At 40.1% G+C, this 20,861-nt stretch overlaps 1 protein-coding gene across 1 annotated transcript; it reads right to left on the minus strand.

Annotated features, from left to right (window-relative positions):
* Window positions 1–917: 917 nt before the first annotated feature.
* On the minus strand, window positions 918–20,408 carry LOC125257019. The gene is made up of 7 exons (XM_048173424.1): window positions 20,086–20,408; window positions 18,569–18,910; window positions 17,970–18,275; window positions 4,040–4,384; window positions 3,649–3,750; window positions 3,488–3,516; window positions 918–2,817 (listed from the first exon to the last, which is right to left on the minus strand). The coding sequence occupies exons 1-7, from the start codon at window positions 20,126–20,128 to the stop codon at window positions 2,728–2,730; spliced, it is 1,257 nt and encodes a 418-aa protein (XP_048029381.1). The 5' UTR covers window positions 20,129–20,408; the 3' UTR covers window positions 918–2,727.
* Window positions 20,409–20,861: the final 453 nt, after the last annotated feature.

Raw genomic sequence — 20,861 nt, forward strand, 5'->3', positions numbered from 1 at the left:
TCAGACACTCAGCAATGTGGGCTCATCTGCACAGGATCGACCCCTGAGTCTCCTGCAACATCTCTTTAAATACCCAGACCTAGACTGAAACTTCTTTCAAATGGAAACATGAGTTCTCAATGGGAATTTGCATTAATCAGGGTCCCAGACTGAGTAGTTTACACCTTTTGGGGACAGAAGGCCATTTGCATGAAAGACCCTGTGAAGGTGGACACACCCATTACAGAGAGCAAAATATCTCTAAAATCTTCAAACCTCTATTACCTTCTGGTTTACTTCTGTGGGAATGAGACCTTTGTACCAGTCACACTGAGACATTTCAAATGATACCAAACATGTATAATGTTGTATGATAACTGTTCACATTAAACCATATAGATTTGGGGTGAATTTCAGGTCATCTTTGCATGTAGAGAGAAGAAATGGGGGAGGGGGTGAAGGAAAGGAAATGTAGATTAAGGCAATACTGAAGTGTGATTGACTCAATCTGATTGCGTCTCAAATGGGGATGCTAATTTGCAAGAGAGAGTTCGAATGTTAATTTCCTTTGTTTTCTCAACGAGTAGCCCTTTCTCAGTCCAGACAGTCTGGCATTAGTCTTACACCAAATAAAACATTAAAACTGAGGAGAATCATCTCTATCACACAGTGATAACATTCTATTAGGGGTGTAACGATACGCTCAGCTCACGATACGGTACGTATCTTGATACGGAGTTCACGATACGATACGTATCACGATATTTTGAACAAAATGAAACTGAAATTCAAACAAGATTTATTCATTTATTTATTCATTTTCCTTGTTGTACATACAAGATCACATTTCTAGGTTTAATAAAAACCTTCTGTATTCAAATTAACAGTTGAATAGGGCTGTCTGTCACTGAAAAAGAATGTTAAATTTAACATGAACTTAGAATTATGAATAGGGGCCGTTCACATATCGCGTCTAAAAACGCGTGGAAGGCGCGACCGCACCGCTTCTCCTTCTTTCCAAAGCACTCCATTGGTATCGGTCGTTGCTATGCAACCATGAACTGCACTCTCGAAGAGGATCAGGAAGTTTCTGCAAAGGATAAATGATTTCTAGCCCTTGCATTAGCTTTACTACTAGATATATTTATGGAGATAATATATAAAAACCACCCTGTACAGCTATGATCAGCTGTTCGGCTGAGCTTTTGATGTTTTGTTAGGAAAGGCCATAGCTGATCGGTTGATTCTTGTCACACGACCTGCGGTGCGCTTGTGGCATTCTGAAAAGTTGAGAATTGTTCATCTCGATGCGCCTGGAAAACGCACCGGATGCGCGTCGCGACCGCGTTGATCCCATTATGAGCGCGCCTGCCGCCCGGCTACATTTGAAATAACTGACTTGCATGCGGAAAAGACGCAATATGTGAACGGCCCCGCGGAACTTCTTAAAGCAAAGCATCGCAAGCATCTTTTGCTTTTCTGTGAGCACAGCTGTTGCTGTGGCACTGCGGTAAAGGAAAGCCACAACTTTTCTCACGCGACCAAGCAAGAGACTGACGCGAGAAACGTTTAAACCTGCTTGCAAGATTCAATGTGTGCCCGAAACACTTACTGAACTAGAGAGCTGATTGAGACACACCATTTATATGCGGTGACAACCGGTTTCTCTCACTCCCACCTTGCAGAGTAGGTCACGTTGGCATCTCAACCAATAAGATTAGACTGCCGTCATATCGTAAAAGCATCGCCATCACTCTACGATGCATATCGTAATATTTTTGCATTGCGAAATATCGTACTGCGATAAATCGGTACACCCCTACATTCTATTATAATATTCTTCCTCCTCACATGAAATGCAAAAATTATTTACACAGCTAATATCACAAATACAATGTTAAGCAAGACATTGTAACTCTATTGTGATTCACTTAAAAGTACAAATAAACAAGGTTTCATTTGTGCACATTTCAACAGTGATAAACATCTGAAGATTATGATAAAAAAAAAAAAAAATCAAATGTGCATGTCGTTTGTTTCAGACTCAACAGTATTTGTGAAGAGCACTTGTGTCTTACAGTACAAGATCATCTGTGGCTATACTAGTAGTCTAATTCACTGCTTGATTATGATGGCCATCTTGGAAAGGTAGAACAGTCAGTTACAAGAGTGTGTACACAGACGGGACAAAATAACCAATGTGTCAAAACAGATCAGTGCAAATGGGGAAAAAAAAAACATTTCTCACTGTTCCTGTCTGGATCACTTCAGCAGCTTAAATAAATCTCTACAAACTGGAACGCATCAAACACTATCCCCCGGTTTCACAGACAAGGCTTAAGCTAGTCTCGGACTAAAATTCATGTTTCTGTTTTAACTGAAAGCATCTTGCACTGAAATATCTTAAAATATGTCAGTGCAAATATGTTTTCATCTCGAGATGCACACCTGTTTTTTTTTTTTTGTTTTGTTTTGTTTTTTTTACTAAAGGCACATTTATAAAAGTTGAATTAAGGTCTAATCCTGGCTTTATCCAAGCCCCGTCAATGAAACTAGGCCTTGCTGTTCTATTGCTGGTAAAGTGCTGCTTTTCTTAAAACTTTATTGCTGGTTTAATGCTTAACTGTCTTTTTTGAAAATAATAAGGCTAACATGAGTGTTTCAGGCAGTTTGATCCTCCTCTCAGAACCCATCTTCTCTTCAGTGACCCATTAAATAAATGTAACAAAATAATAATAAATGTTACATTCATGTCTTAAAAGCAATCTCAGTCAAATTATGGGATGTTCTGTTAGCAGGATCCCCATTCTGACTAACAGGTGAGTATTCACCATTCTCCTGTAAGAGAACAGATTCACAGAAGGTAAAAGAAATGAACAGGATTGATGATTCAGTCACACAAACAGAAAAAAAAGGAATCTGTGCTTTCCTTTTCCTGAATATTTGACTTAATACTGTAGTACAATGTTTCAATGTCAGAATTTCTGATACTTTTTGATTAAAATAATGAAAGTACTCATAAAGAATTTGAGTGTTTTATAAAATGACTAAAGCAAAACGTTGAATGTGATTTCAAACAGTGAACTTTTGATTTTGCAAGGCAAAAACGTTCATCTTTCTTCCTCATCTAAAATACTTTAACTAGACTGACAAGACAAGACACTTGCTCTAAATAAAGTTGCAATTTTTGTTTTTATAATGTTTTAATTTGTATTATTATTTTATTATAATTTAGTTTATTCAATTAGGGTTTTTCTTTTTGCACTCACCAAACTGTTTTGGTGGTGATAAACTAAGGACAAAAATGAAACCTTTATTTTAAACCCTGACTCTAAAGCAGTAAAATAATTCACGTAAAATAATATAAATTAACAGAATTACTTACAATCACAAAAATATATTCATGCCACTACTTTCAAAACACAAACACACACACACACACTGAAAACACATTCAAACAGACGCACACTACTTTCAGATCTCACAAATCAGAATCGTTTCATTTTACCTGGATGTGATTTTCCGGCCCCCTGTTGCCTGTTTGAACAATAAAGACAAACTCAAATAAACACAGATGACTTTGGCCAATTACAACAAAAACTAATTTTCATATATAATCATATCTTCATATTCATATCATCTCTTTTGTAAAATCAGCTGTATACTCACTTCTTTTACGCTCGCGGCAGTAAATCACACCAGCAGTTACAGCAGCAGCCACCAGAAGAACAACAACTATTCCTACTACAGCAGCTGAAGACAGACCTGAATCTGAAACAAATAAAGACAGATCGTCATATAAATTTTACTGATGGTTCTGACTGATATTTACAACTTTCTGTTTTGTTCATTTTGTTCATAACTGATAAATGGTGGGGTTTTGAGGAACAGGAGCCAAAACAACATCAGACCACTTTGAGCTCAACAGGAAACATCAATGTTTACAGGAAAACTGATTTTGTGCACTGTGCAGGTTAATAACATTCATCAAAATAGTCAAAACTGTCCACAATTAAAGGCACTGTATTTAAAATGCCCTGACAAACTAAATGACACTCACCTGTAACAGAAACACTGAAGCTCTTAAACCTTCTAATACTGAAGCTGCTGCTGCTGCTGCTGATCTGTAGTTTATAGAGTCCTTCATCTGTGATTCTGATGTTTGTGATGGTCAGAGATCCAGTCTGATGATCCAGCTTCAGTCTGTCTCTGAATTTCTCGGTATCATCATTACACTGAACATCTGTACAGATCTTACTCTGATCTTCAGTGGTTTCAGCGATGAGAGTGTCTTTAAAATACCATGTGATCACATAATTTGGGATTTTCATTACACCACGATCTAAAGTGACAGATTCTCCCTCCTTCACCGTCTTCACTTCATCTCGTTCAGCAGAAGAAGCACCTGAAACACAAACCAACAGCTGCTGGAGGATCTTTTTGCTGAAAACAACAAACTACACATTATAAAATATGAAAATAAAATTTTATAACAACAAGTGTTCTTTGCTCATTTTCTGAATTCATACCATGGTCTGTCTGAATACATGAATGCACAGGTAGTTCCAGTCAGTTTAATCACCGTTATACATTAATGCACTGCCTTTATTGAAACAACCCATGGACTGGAGGAAAAAAAAAAAAAAAAAAAAAAAAAAAAAAAAAGGACAGCGCATCTCTCCACTTCCTTTCACCGTAGAAAAATGAAGCCAAAACGTCCTAGTGACAGTCGTAGTTGATTACATCATTCGGAGGCTGAGTCTGTGCAGTAGTGATTCTGAGGTGGAGCCGCAGCATCAAGGTCTTGCCCAAACTCCCGCAGACTCAATCACAAGCACAGCTGTCAATCATGACAATACACCATGTTTTTATAGCCTCAACTATCTAACTAAAACCAAACAAATTAGGAAAAAGAACACTTGAACATGTGTCTGCGTGATTAGACCCAACTAAAATGACAAACCATCTTTGGAAAAAATGTATTTGAAGTGTAATTGGATTTTTTAGTTTGGCGCGTGTGTCCCATTTGATTGCATGGAGAGGGCGGGGTTTATGACCTACACTGCAGCCAGCCACCACGGGTCGATGAAATTGCTTTGGCTTCACTTTTCAGGACTTTTGTGGCACACTTAAACCACAAAAGCACACACAGGATCAGAGATTGCGCTGTGCACACTAAAAATATTGATATTTCGATATGTATTGATACTGAAATATCTGAAATGATTCCAATACTCCTTTCTGCAGTATTGATACTCCAATACTAGTTGCACTTTCTTGCCCTCTTCTCTGACAGCGAGTTGACGTGTACCCACCTCCTTTCATTCAGTTGTCTCATGCACTCCGATTAAATAGTGTTTGTCTGAGCGGGTCTGAATTTCGGTGCCGGATTGTCCATAATTCTACTTCATTTCTTCTCGCATCCGAAGTGCTCACACATTGTAGAACTTTCCAGCAGGTGTCGCTATTATTTTACATATGCATATCATTAGTGATAGATGTTATTATTATGTTCTGGTGTATTTGAAGAAATAAGTATGTATATTTACCATCTCATTCTAAATGTAAGCACATTTATGTTATATTTCTTATATATTATAATCTTACTAGGTTACAGATATGTTTATTATTGTTCCTAGTCACCAGATTGTGTATCTGTATATGCGTAGTTAGTCAGTGCGCAAGCGCCGCCTAGATTCATTTTTCATTCTGTCGTTGATCAGGACTGGTACGCTTGCCGGTGAGTGTCTGTAAACTGGCATTGCTAGTAATTCAGATTAAGAATTAATATCTCATAATTATGTAATTTCATTAGTTAATTCTGATGTTTGTGTTTGTGTTTTCATTGCAGGTTTACAACCTAGCAATCTAACTGTTAAATGACGAGCTAAAACGTCATAACTAGTTTGTGGATGATTATTGTGTATGTAATGTTACACGCAATAAAAGCTAAAAGTGGCTCGAGTTGTATCCGCCGTGCTTGTCCTGAAACCCTTCCAGTGGGGAGTTTATTGAGCTATAGCAGGTAGCTTAGTAAAAAACTGGACAGTTGTAAACCGCCGTCGGAGCCGTGCTAGAGAATTCACGGACACCGAGCGGGGGAGAAGCCATCGTTGATGACCGACGTCGGGATCGGAGACCCGTATTCTGAGAAGGAAGCGGCCGTTAACAACACCACTGCCACGGAGGAGCCAAAACCAATAGCTAACGGGCCATTAAAGTGCTGAATAACTTCTACAACCGTGAGTAAGACTGTGTGAATAATAATAGCTGCGGGGCTAATAATGCAGCTACCAGACGTAACGGCTGAGTCGAATCTTATAACCGAATCTTTCTGAACGAGTCTTTTGAGTCGATTCTTCTGAACGAGTCTTCTGAACGATTCTTTTTGCTAAAAAGTGATTTTAGTGTTTCTGATCACTGAAAAGAGGGAAAAGAGACAGAAATGGCAGATGACAAACCAGATTTAGAGAGTTTAAAGCGTAAACGCTCAAATGCTCAACGAGTCGCGGGACGCTCTGGCGAGGAGAGATGCCAGTGAGCAAAAATTCCTTGAAACTGAGAGCAAGATCATGGAAATGCTGTGGTCTAAGTATGCAGAGCCAGACAAAGACGCTCTTGTAACACAGTTCAAGTCTGCTTTTGATCGAGCTGAAGCGCTCGGCACAAATAAAGTGCCATGGATGCAGCAAAAGGTCGAAAGTGGTAAACTGGAGAGGAAACTCCATGAACTCAGGGAGGCTGTTTACAATTGGAGAGATTATCGGCCACATGGAAGAGACAAATGGATGCTCTTTTTATCATTGAGAGAGGATAAAGAGCAACTGATGGATGAGTGGACATACAGACATGAGAATGAGGTTATGAAGAGGAACAGTACAGAACTAAAAGGCGATGGAAGAGGTGAGGAGGCAGAGGATGAAGATGAGAGAGGCGATGATGCGGTCGGTGGGCATGTCATAACAGATATCGACAGCCTTACAGCTGCAAATAGCATCACCTTTACCCAACCAGTAACTCTTGCTATTGCTACTCCACCTGTTAACAGTCAGCCAGCTGTTGTCAATCCGCCCATTGAGGGGCAAGGAACTGTATATGTATCCTTCATTCATGTCTACAGACGGAGCAAGCATCTCTACCTGTGCTGCTCGAGGTTCTACAGTCACTAGTCAACCTCAGAGCAGGTATGTCGCAGTTACCGCACACCAAACCCCCCAACAAACGTTACAGCCCATTCTACAGTCAAGAAGGTCTGATAGTGGACTTGGTATCAGTTTCGCCCTACCTCCAACTCTTGCCAGTACGCCATAACTGTTGAGCGATCATGCTACTCCACCTGTCAATTTCAGCACGGGACAAAGTAGTAGCATGCCATATAGTAGCCCTGGTTCGTACGCCGGTGGGGATAACAGCTATCAGTGGGCCCGACCAAAAATAAGGCTCACACCCATAAGCTTACCTAAATTCTCCGGGGACAGGAGGGATTATTGGCATTGGAAGGCTGAATGGGAGAGTATCAAGGCGCAAGCGGAGCCTACGGGGTCAAGGGAATGCAAGAAACTTCACTTACTAGACAGTATAAGTGAGTCTGTGAAAAGTGAACTCAGGCTGTTGCGCTGCAGAGATGCAAACGATATCTTCAGGGAATTGGAGAACCGTTATGGTGACAAAGCACAAACGGCCGAAGAGATCGTGTTGGAGCTTCAATCACGACCTGCTGTAAAGAACCATCAGCCACGAGAGACATTAGAGTTGATTCTAGCCGTGGAGAGGGCGGTATTGGACCTCACAGACCTGGGGTGTGAAGACGCTGTACGGAATCAGCTGGTGATTCGGTCTTTGGAGAGTAAACTCCCTGATGTTATGAAAAGAGAGTGGCTCATGTTTGTGAGAAACCCTGTGAACGACGTCCATCCTGGAAACCGTTTCGACAGGTTCTTGATGTTCCTGGAAGACCAAAAGTCATTGCTTGTGAGGTTGGAGCAGTTGCTACCCAGCAAGCCATGGCCTGCTAATGCTCCTGAGAGATCAAGCCACCGGGAGAAACCAGGTGACAGATGGAGAGAAAAGAAGTCGTTCACTAAGACTTCAGCAAGTGAAGTCAAAAGGGACTCCAAGCAGTTACCATGTGCCGTGTGTGGTGATGGAGATCACGGTGGTAAACTGTTTCGTTGTAAAACTTTTAGAAAAGCCAATCTGTCAGAGAAGAAAGCTCAAGTGAAAAAGGTAAAAGCATGCACAAAGTGTTTGGATGTTCACAGAGTCGAGAGTGACTGCACTCCAAAGTTTCTCTGTCGTAAAGAAGAGTGTAAGAGAGGCGACACTCCAGCGGACCACCACTATTTCCTTTGCCCTAAAGCATCAACAAAGAAGGATGCTGCTAAGAGGGAAAACAAAGCAGAGGAGAAGAGGGGAACTCGAGGTCCGACAGAGGAGCAAGAAGCTGTGTTCGCTGAGTTGGGACTGACTTCCCACCAGTTGGAGGCTGTCCGCAGAGCCTGTACTAACAAGGCAACATCGACAGTGTGTTCTGGCAAGAGTCTGATAGAACAGAGTGGCTTGAAAGAACATCCAGTCCTCATGATGCTCGTACCTGTCACGACAAAGAGAGGAGACAGCCTTGGAGCTTTGGTCGATCTCGCTTCTGACACAAATTACATTACACACCAAGCTGCGGAAAGGCTTGGACTGACCGGTGAACCGATCTCCCTTGTCGTGTATGGTGTTGGTACGATGAAGGTGAAAGTTGATACAAAAAGGTATCTCGTGAAAATAAAAGTGTGGACCTCCCGAGGAACCCTAAAACTCCACGAGATGATTTGCTATGGGATGGAAGACATCACCAAAGTGGATCGAGTGGTGAATTCGGAGCGGCTAGAGCAGTTTTTCTCTGAAGTGGAGCCAGGAGAACTGGCCCGCCCAAAGAAGATTGATCTATTAATCAGCACTCGTGAAGGCTGATTAGCTCCGCAAAGACTGCAAAAGGTCGGCGATCTAGTGTTGTGGGATGGTCCTCTGGACAAGATCGTGAGTGGTGTGCATCCAGACCTCTTTGAAGAAGTGGAGGTGGCTGCATGGCGGTCGAAGACGCACTTTGCTCATTCAATGAGAACGGTGGCCGTCAAAGTTGAAGAACACTTCGTGGGAAGGCCAGGAGGCCATTTGGAGCAAGAAAACAGAGTAGAAGTTCGAACGAGAGTAGCATGCAATAAAGAGGTCCTTGAGTGGCTAAAGTGGGACAGCATTGGTGCTGCCTGTGACCCTATCTGTGGAGGATGTCGCTGTGGAAAGTGCTCGCCCGGAGGAAAGGAGATGTTCCTGGCTGATGAGAAAGAGCTGGGGATAATAAAGGCAGGTCTAACCTTCAGAGAGAGAGACACTCACAGCGACCAGCCCCACTGGGACGCTAAGTACCCCTGGAAGGAAAACCCAGTCTCTCTTCCTAACAACCGAAAAGCTGTGGAAGCAACATTTCTGAGGACTGAGAAGCGGCTCACGAGAGATCCTCTGTGGAAAGAGGCTTACAGGAGGCAAGTCCATGAGATGGTAAAGAGGGGAGCTGCTGTTAAGCTCACTAAGGATGTTATGGACAGCTGGAAAGGTGCTGTGTGGTGGGTGAGTCACCTAACAGCCCCAAACCCTCATTCAGTGACTACGCCAGTACGACTCGTCTGGAATAGCAGCCAGGAGTTCGGAGGGGTTAGCATGAATAGCATTCTGCTCAAAGGCCCAGACGTCTTAAATCCCATCAGAGTGGTGCTCCTCAGATTCCGGGAAGGTGAACATGCAGCCATCGGAGACATCGCTAAGATGTATAATTCAATCTGGCTGGAGGAACAAGAAGTCCATGTGCATCGATTCCTATGGAGAGACTCACCGGAGGATGAGATTGAGGATTACGCTGTCGTGAGGGTGAACATGGGGGACAAACCTGCGGGGTGTATTGCGCAGGTTGCCATGCGAGAGACCGCAAAGTTACCCCAGTTCTCTGATATGAAGGAGGAAAGAAGGGTCATCGAGGAAGACTCCTACGTTGATGATCTCCTCACGTCCCACAATGACCCAAACCGTCTAAGCAAGATTCAAGAGGGAGTGGAGAAGATACTGAGAGCAGGAGGCTTCTACCTCAAGCCTTGGATCCGGTCTGGTCAAAGTGGGAGGAGAGAAGGGACAGAGTCCAAGCCAGTGACTCTGATGTTGCCCAACCAATTAAGGGAGGAAGATAACAAAGCCCTAGGCATTGGTTACCTCGTGCAAGAGAACAAACTCTTTGTGATGGTCTCTATCAACTTCTCTAGTAGGAAGAAGAAGATGAGAACTGAGATTGACCTCACTGAAGAAGAAGTGGAAGTAAAAACACCAAACCCACTTACTCGTTGTGTTCTACTGAGCCAAATCGCTGGACTGTATGATCCGATCGGTTTGGTAACTCCTGTGAAACAGAAAGGAGTAATCCTTGTGAGAAGAGCCTTCCAGGAAGCTGGCAAGCTCACTAAAGATACCTGGGATGAACCTCTATCTGACGAGCTCAGAAGAAAGGCAATTGAGCTGTTCAAGGAGTATGTTCGTCTGAGTAGCATCAAGTTCAACAGAAGTTAGCGGGGCTTCAGGGTCCTCAGAAAATGAGATGAAATTGACTTTAGCTGAGACTGAGGAGGAGGAGACTCTGTGGGGAGCTGCGCTCATAGACCAAGTGGATCCAACAAGGTGCAGCTCTCTTACTAGACTTTGTGGAGTAGTTGGTTATGTCCGCAGAGCTGTAAAGAAGTGGTTGGCCCGTGTAGGCAGGGCCTCCAAGCCAGCAAAGTGGGAGGCAGTATTGACAGTAAAGGAGCGAAAAGCTGCATTCCTAGACCTGTGCTTATTTCCTGTGACGACACTAAACAGACTCGTTGTCAGCAGGGATGAGGCTTAGGGCTCCTGAGATGTCGTGGTAGAGTCCAGGCTTTGACCCAGGGAGAGATTGGTGTACCCTTGGTTCCCTACAAAGCGTGGATCAGCACACTTCTCACGAGAGAGGCCCATGAAGCAAACCACGAAGGGGTTGCTGGCACACACCTCCGTGTGAGATCTAAAGCATGGGTGGTGAGGGGTTCAAGGATTGCCAGAAATGTCGTTGATTCTTGTATGCATTGTCGGAAGATCAAAGCAAGAATGTGCAAACAGGTGATGGGTGAACTTCCCCTTGAACGAACTAAACCCGCCGCACCATTCGAATTTACGACGTTAGACCTTTTCGGTCCCTATGTTGTTAAAGATACTGTAAAACGAAGAATGAAGATGAAAATCTGGGGTGTGGTGTTCAGCTGTATGGCTTCAAGAGCAGTACATGCTGACATTGTGGAAGATCTGTTGACGGAAGGATTCCTGAAAGCATACCAGCGTTTCACAGCTCTCAGGGGTCACCCAAGAAAGCTCTGGCCGGACCAAGGGACCAACTTTGTGGGTGCCAGGCCAGTATTACAGGAGCTTTATGAGTTCCTAAGTAACATCGACAAGGATCAGGTCCAGGAGACCGTGGTAGTTAGGGGAACCGACTGGACATGGGTGTTTCACCCAGCGGACTCTCCCCATCGAAATGGAGCAGCTGAAGCAGCAGTTTGTGTACTCAAGAGAGCATTAAGTAGTGTTGGCAAGGAATGTAATCTGACAGCGCTGGAGTTCCAGACCCTTCTATACCTGGCTGCTAATCTGTCAAATGAGAGACCTATCGGTGCCAGAGCTCAGGTACAAGATGAGACCGTGGAAGTAATCACTCCCAACTCACTTCTGCTTGGTCGTGCGGGACCCGATGGGGACTCCCAAGGGTTTGAGTATCCAAGTTACCCTGTCGTGTGTCTGAGAACAATCCAGATTGAGGTTGATAAGTTCTGGAAGCGGTGGAGCCAGCTGGCAGGTCCAAACCTCTACATCCGCCAGAAGTGGCACGCGCCTGCTAGAAATGTTGCAGTGGGTGATCTGGTATGGTTAGCTGATCAGAACGCACTGAGGGGCCAGTTCAGGCTGGGTCGAGTCGTGGAGGCGTGTCCTGATGCGAGGGGTGTAGTACGAGATGTGAGAGTGACAACATGTCGAAGTTGTCCAGTTTCCGACAGACAGTCCAAGAGAAACCGAGGTGAGGAGAACTATCCCTCCACCATCCTCCACAGGGATGTTAGGAGGTTGGTGGTTCTGCTTCCAGTGGAGGAGCAGTAAAGGATCCCCACCATGGTGTGTTTCGGTGAAGGATCAAGACTTTCCCCGCTACCATCCTCCCCGAGGCTGATAGTGTGTTTCGGTAAAGGAGGTCGCAATGTCATCAAGGACAATGTGTGTTGTTTTGGACATTAAAACTACCTTGAAGATATAGTTATTCATGTTGTAACATAATACGTTCATATCCAAGTATGCAAAGTTACTTGCATGGTCATGGAGAGAATTTCATATCTAGAAGTGAATTGTTTGGTTATGGTGGCCTACTTGGATTCTAGAATCAGTAGACCAAGTGGGAGGTGTAGAACTTTCCAGCAGGTGTCGCTATTATTTTACATATGCATATCATTAGTGATAGATGTTATTATTATGTTCTGGGGTATTTGAAGAAATAAGTATGTATATTTACCATCTCATTCTAAATGTAAGCACATTTATGTTATATTTCTTATATATTATAATCTTACTAGGTTACAGATATGTTTATTATTGTTCCTAGTCACCAGATTGTGTATCTGTATATGCGTAGTTAGTCAGTGCGCAAGCGCCGCCTAGATTCATTTTTCATTCTGTCGTTGATCAGGACTGGTACGCTTGCCGGTGAGTGTCTGTAAACTGGCATTGCTAGTAATTCAGATTAAGAATTAATATCTCATAATTATGTAATTTCATTAGTTAATTCTGATGTTTGTGTTTGTGTTTTCATTGCAGGTTTACAACCTAGCAATCTAACTGTTAAATGACGAGCTAAAACGTCATAACTAGTTTGTGGATGATTATTGTGTATGTAACGTTACACGCAATAAAAGCTAAAAGTGGCTCGAGTTGTATCCGCCGTGCTTGTCCTGAAACCCTTCCAGTGGGGAGTTTATTGAGCTATAGCAGGTAGCTTAGTAAAAAACTGGACACACATAATAAAGCCGCCTCTGACATACAAGTGCCAAAATTAGCTCTTTTTCACAGCTTATTAATGTTCAAATACACTCAAAAACAATGTCATAATGCCCATCGTGGTGAGTATTAATGTAAAACAGTCGTAAACTGTTCAGGAAGAATGTGTAACAGTATTTTGGATCAGTGCATGCTTCAGGTCTTAAAGGGACAGCAGCCTAATAAACAAACGCTAATAAACACTCTCCATGTTATTAATGTTAATCAAACAACAAATGACAAAGAGAAAATCACGTATTGCTTTTGACTGATTAAGTTGTGTAACTAATGGATTCATCTCTATTTAATTTTTACAATTAAGATTATCCAAAGTTATTTTAAATTTGATTACTTTGCTCTTTATTATTGATCTTATCTGAATACTACCGTTAGACCTACCTGAAAAAAAATAAAGCAGTTCATTTCATTTTTATCTTTATTCTATTGTATTTATTTGTGCTATTTTTAGTAATTTGTTTATTTGGTCTTATTTTATTACTGTTTACTTGTAATTTTTTAAATTCAATTTACCATTTGCTTCCTTGTGAAATCAAGCTTCCTTGTGCTGTGTTATTGAAGCTATTGAAACAAAATTTCGTATCAAAGTTAGAAATTCAGTATCGTGACAACACATGCACACAGACACAGAAACTTGTCAATGCTGCCCCGTGACTTTATCAATAAAACATCTTTGTTGCTGAGTTGCTACATTATATATTACTCAGCAGTGAGGAGGAAACATTGCTGTTTTTAAAGTAAACTCTCAATCTCTCTCTCTCTCTCTCTCTCTCTCACTAATTACTTAAAATAAATGCTACAATTATTTCAAATCAATTTAATTTTACTGCATTACTTTCTCTGTGTCTGATTGAAAGCTGGCAGAATGCTAGATCTAATCAGCCATAACTGATAAAAATAACCGTAATTTCTGTGTAACGCACACCTAGCCATTGATATCCAGTCCCTCCAGGATTCCGCGATCACAGAATTTACCGCAAACTCTGCAAAATTCGGAGGGGCTTGCAATCTTTCAATTTTTTTTTTTTTTTGGCGGATTGATTACCATTTGTATAACCATAGTTGCTATGGTACAAATACCATGGTTAAACGAGGGTTTATGTAATAAAACCATGGTTAATTTGTGGTTGTCATGGTTTACCAACACCAACCATGATTTTTTGCCCACTTCGAAGTAGACTACATGCGTTGATCTTGAAATCGATCGATAAACAACTGTTTGTGGCATTGCTTCGGCTATGCATCTGTCAGTCAGTACCGCAACAACGCAGCTCCAGTTGTAAGCGCACATCTCTCACACACATAAGCACACACACGTGCGTGCATGCTCTGAATGACATCGTTTCCATCAATCGGTTCAGGTTATCAGCAGTGTCTGCATGTTGTATAATAGAAACTCGCGCACTCTGTAAAAAGGCCCAAAATGGACGAGGAGCGAGACGAAACAAGGAAGGAGACGCTGAATGAAAATGTATATTCGCTAATATTTCCAGGGTTACCCCTGCTAAAAATAGCAGGCAACTACTTTACCTTTCTGACACCGCTTGTCTACTGATTGTTAACATTTGAACTATATAGTTATGTTCTTTTGCACTTTCATCTGTTTGAGACATTTGTTTGCTTTATACATTGTGTATTCTTCAAAAGTAGGCCATATTTAAGGTTCTTTTTTGTTGTATTATTGTTGTATTATTCAACACTGTAAAGCTTGAAATAATATAATAGTCAGAAAATATTTTTTTTAACAAGTTTTTTTTTAACCTTTAGACAAAAAATAAAAGAAGTTTGCATGTGTTTTATGTTTTGTCATATTTTGATACACCAGGATTTTATGGCTCATAAAGTATGATATGGTGAGAGTATGGAGGGGGAAAACAGCTTAATTTTATTCAGAGGCCAAAACTGAGCAAAAATTGCAGTTTGCTGCAGTTGTTATTTATGTAAATCAATGAGATCTGTGTAACAATACAGCAGACTACTTACATAAAATGCATATAAATATAATTTGTCACTCTATATTTCTTATAATATGTCTTGGTAAGAAGATATGCTTAGTTTTATGATGAAAGCTCTATCATTTTTATTGTAGGGGGCAAAACACAATGCAATGCAAATGCATACAATGATGATTGATAGATGAACAAATAAATGTTCCTCAAAGCTGTTGTATCATATTTGATACATAAAATATACAAAATTGATTGATAAAATATACAAAATCTTCTAAATGACAACCATGCTCCCATAGTTTCACAAAATCCTGTGGGAAACACTGCAATGTAACATTTTATATATATATTTTTTGTTTGTTTATTTTATTTGGTGTTACATATGAAATAAAATGTTGAAATTATATTTTAAGTTATTATCAGTGTTCTCCTTTTTAAAATTACAGAGCCCAGTGGTTCTTGAGCTCAGAAAAGTAATAAAAATGTTAGAAGAATATTGACTCTGGTGTATTTTCACAAAAAATATTACACAAGAAATGCCGCAAATATTGCCGCAAATTTTGAGAATTGCCACAGCAAAATCAGTAATTTTAGGTCGCAGAAATCAGAAAAAAGTCCTGCGAAATCCTGGAGGTACTGATTATCTCTTACATAATCCATTTACAATTTGAAGAAACATTTTGTTTTTCATGCTTCTAAAGGCTGATTTATACTTCTGCGTCGGACCTACGCCGAAGCCTCTGCGTCTGTTTTCATTTATACTTCTGCGTCGTTGTCCACATCGACGTGCATGCAGACCACTAGTAGGCAGTGTCTGCGGTCATGTTGAGTATCAAGTCAAAAGCCGAAGAAGAAGCAGCTCGTCATGTACGTTGTCACAGAAGCTTACAAACAGAAACGGCAGAGAAGCAGCAAACAGGTAATGACTTTTGTTGCAGTATGACTGTATGTGTCCTCTGAAACAGAGTGTTTTTTCATTCATAGTGAAGTTGAAAGCGCTCGCTCTTCTCCGAGTGCTCCGCACCAGTTTTTTTACCTGAGCGAGCGGTTCTAGCAGACCAATCACAGCGCTTGTGGTCCGCATAGAATTGATGCGTTGTTACACTTTTTAAGAGGTGCACGTTAGGCTACGTCGTATGCTACGCGTGCTACACACAGCCTACACCGTAGTTACGGCGTACACTCGACGGAGAAGTATACAGTTGTGGCCAGAATTATTAGACCCCTTCATAAATATGATCAAAGATGACTCTAAAAATAAATCTGCATTGTTTATCCTTTTGATCTTTAATTCATAAAATTAGCAAAAATCTAACCTTTCATTGAAGGAAAAGAATTGAAAGTGGGGGGGAAATAACATTAAGAAATAAATGTTTTTCTCCAAAACACATTGCCCACAATTATTAGCACCCCTAGAATTTTTTATGAGTAAAATATCTCTGAAGTATATTCCCATTCATATTTAAATTTTTTTAGCTCACCGGGGTGATCATGAACATGAAATTGGCCAGCCATGACTTCCTGTTCCACAGGAGTATAAACATGAGGAAACACAAAGGCCAAATTCCCTTAATCATTCATCACAATGAGAAAAAACAAAGAATATAGTTCTGATGTGTAGCAAATGATTGTCGAGCTTCACAAAATAGAAAGTGGTTGTAAGAAAATAGCTAAAGCATTGAAAATCCCCATTTCCACTATCAGGGCAATAATTGAGAAGTTCCAATCAACTAAAGATGTTACAAATCTGACTGAAAGAGGACATGTGTCTAAATCATCCTAATGCGTGGTGAGGAGGAATGTTTAAGTGGCCAAAGACTCTCCAAGGATCACAGCTGGAGAATTGCAGAGATTAGTTGAGTCTTGAATCTCAGAAAGCCTAAAAAAAAATTTATCAAAAGCACCTACATCCCCACAAGTTGTTCGGGAGGGTTTCAAGAAAAATCCTCTGCTCTCATCCAGAAACAATCTCCAGCATATTCAGTTGTCAGACAAGATTGGAACTTCAAACGGGACAAGCTTCTATGGTCATTTGAAACTAAAACAAGAGCTTCTTGGCAGCAAACCCACCAGATGGTTTTGGTGCACACATGGATAAAAAGTGCCCCATGCCCACGGTTAAATATACTGCTGGATCTGTAATGTTGTGGGCCTATTTTTCTTCTGGAGGTCCTGGACAACTTGTTCAGATATATCGTATCATGGATTCTATCAAATACCAACAGATAAAAAATCAAAACCTGACCACTTCTGCTAGAAATCTTATAATGGGCTGTGGTTGGATCATGGTTGGATCGTCGAGACAATGATCCAAAACAAACATCAAAACCAGCACAAAAATGTGTCACTGAGCACAAAATGAAGCTTCTGCCATGGTCTTCCCAGTTCCCTGACCTGAACCCTAAAGAAATGAGTGGAGTGAACTGAAGAGAAGAAGCACCAACATGGAGCTGGGAATCTGAAGGATCTGGAGAGATTCTGTATGGAGGAATTGTCTCTGATCTCTTCTCAGGTGTTCTCCAAACTCATCAGGCATTATAGAATAAGAGTCAGAGCTGTTTTCTTGGCAAAAGGAGGTTGCAAAAAGAATTGAATAAAAGGGTGCTAATAATTGTGGGCAACGTGTTTTGGAGAAAAACATTTATTTCATAATGTTATTTCCCCCCCACTTTCAATTCTTTCCCTTCAATGAAAGGTTAGATTTTTGCTAATTTTATAAATTAAAGATCAAAAGGATAAACAATGCAGATTTATTTTTAGAGTCATCTTTGATCATATTTATGAAGGGGTCTAATAATTCTGGCCACAACTGTATCGGCCTTAAGAGTCATTTATATTATAAACACAACAAATCCATGATATAAACATATATGACCTGCTTTTAAATGTTAAATGACTCACCATGAACAGCTACATTGAAGGTCTTTTCACTGTTGCGGCTGGTGATCTCTAGATGATAAACCGCAGCATCGGTGTTTGTGATGTTCATGATGGTCAGAGATCCAGTCTGATGATCCAGCTCCAGTCTGTCTCTGAATCTCTCAGTACCTTCATTACACTGAACATCTGTACAGATCTTACTGAGATCTCCAATGATTTGAGCGATACGAGTGTGATTGAAATACCACATAATTCTGTCTTGTTGGTTTGTTGTAACACCAGTGTGTAGAGTGACTGAATCTCCCTCCATCACTGATACTGAAGCTCCTGAAGAAGAAATCAACAGATAATTATAAATCACTTTTGGGTAAAATTATTAAAATTATTAAATTATAGCAATTTTTTTTATTTTTTTTATCTGTGAAATAACACTGATACTATAGCCATATAATTTTATTCACTATTCATTTGAAAATGTTAAAGTAATAGAGATGATCTAATTTATTTTTTAATATTAAGTTAAAGCTCACTTTTTCATTTTACTTTACGGATTTAAAATATTCAGCTGTATTTTAACACTCCTCAAAGAAAAATGCATTGAATGACTAAATTATACTCACCACTAACAGTAACACTGAAGATCTTAAGGCTGTCGGTATTGCTGATGCTGCTGGTTATCTGTAGTTCATAATCTCCAGAGTCAGTGTTTCTGGTGTTCATGATGGTCAGAGATCCAGTCTGATGATCCAGCTTCAGTCTGTCTCTGAATCTCTCGGTACCTTCATTATTACACTGAACATCTGTACAGATACTAATATCTCCAATGATTTGAGCTATACGAGTGTTATTAAAAAACCATTTGATTCTGTCTCTTTGGTTTATTTTAACATCAGTGTTTAGAGTGACTGAATCTCCCTCATTCACAGACACTGACACTCTGTCTGTTTCAGCAGCAAAAACACCTGGAGGAGAAATTAACAGATAATCATAAATCATGTCTGGGATAGTGGGACAAAATTATACAACAGGAAAGTGCTGTGAAAATGTTATTCTACAGATAATACAGACTGTGAGAAATATGTCTGGATTCACAATGCAACACATGCAAACAAACAGAAGAAGATCATTGATTCACACATTCACTCAGACAAACATGAGTCTAATGGATGATTTTGAACAAAATGATTATATTTGTGCATTCATACAAGTAAGGATCATTAAATATTTTCATAGACCTTGATGGATATTGCATCTTTAAAAATGCCATCATATAACCTAATGTTATTTTCAAATAATACTATTACATACTTTAATTCTAAATATTGCTTTCGTCTTAAAATCTACAGTTTATCTGCCCAAGTATTAAAGATATTAATGTCTTTGTTTTTCCATGAATTTAGCTGACCCATTCATGTCAATAGTTAGGCCCATTTTATAGCTATTCGAAATTAAATTTTAACTTTTATTCAGTTGTAGTAGTACACACGTTTGTGACTTCGCACATTCGCACATTCGGACTTCTGATAAATTCAGACTTTCCAATAAATGTGCAATAAATTAATGTTTGCGAATTTTAAGCAGCTACATGATATTGACAACCAACGATTGTCAACTTACAACATTTTTCACAGTCGATCAAAATAGGCAAGTATTGTTTTAATGGCATATTTACTTGTGAATGTCCACTGAATGTCCAATGTAGTGTGATTAACAAGGCTATTGAATACGGATGTCCGAATGTGCGAATATAAATCCAACTTTACCCAAGTATCATGTTGCTGCTTAAAATTCGCAAACATTAAAATTATTGCACATTTATTGGAAAGTCTGAATTTATCAGAAGTCCGAATGTGCGAATATAAAACCAACTTTACCCAAGTCACTGAATGTCCAATGTAGTGTGATTAACAAGGCTATTGAATACGGATGTCCAAATGTGCGAATATAAAACCAACTTTACCCAGGTACAATAAAGGACTACTTGAAGCTGTACAAAAATATATGCACTGTTTAAAACTTGATTATATAATGGCCTATCTGTTAATGGCGACGCGATGTCACAGGAAACGGGTGTTTCCTTCTCAGCAGTCTCTAAATATACTATAATAACAACATGTCTTATAAATAAATGGCTTACCATGCAGGAGCAAAACACACAGTGCGAGATAAATGCAGAGCATTATTTTCACCACTTTTCCTTAAGTCCAGATACTGTCCAATGTTTATATCGGTACCATTTTTGTTTAATGAAATCGAAAGTAACCTAGTAGTACTGATTTGAAGAATCAGTCAAAAACATTAACAACGCTTACGTCGTTCTTGCTAATGTGATGATCGACGCTGAAGCTGCAAAACGTGTGAAAAACAAACAGAAAAAAACAAACTGCGTTATTCTTGCTTTGCCTTGTCTAAAAGACACAAGTTCTGACATTTGCCAGTGGCGTGAGGAGTAAAGGAAGAGGAGCCGGAAACGGGTAAAGACTAGAGGGGATACAGCTACTGGACATGCGCACATTAATATTGGGTTATTTAATTACTGTATTTGCATTATTGGTTTAGAGTTGGGGGAGGTGTAGTCGTTAATAAAAACACAATCTATTAAGTAGCAAATTAATTTACTGTTATTTTATCGTGAAATTTTGCATCACTTCTGGAAAACGGAGCCGTGACTGCATTACCGCCACCAACTGAACTGGAGTGTAACAACGGGCTGCTCTTACTAAAGAAAATAATAATAGCCTATAATAATAACAATAATAATAATAAACTAATAATAATAATAAGTTAATTACTTAATTATATTCTCAAATATAATCTTGTTGCTTTATATATTGCAACACTTCATCCTGTATTTATAACAGATTTGCCTTGGATTTTCTTCCTGCAATTTTGTGAGCAACGCTCGTCTTTAAT

This window comes from Megalobrama amblycephala, linkage group LG21, assembly GCF_018812025.1.
Source record: "Megalobrama amblycephala isolate DHTTF-2021 linkage group LG21, ASM1881202v1, whole genome shotgun sequence".
NCBI classification, from domain to species: Eukaryota; Metazoa; Chordata; class Actinopteri; order Cypriniformes; family Xenocyprididae; genus Megalobrama; species Megalobrama amblycephala.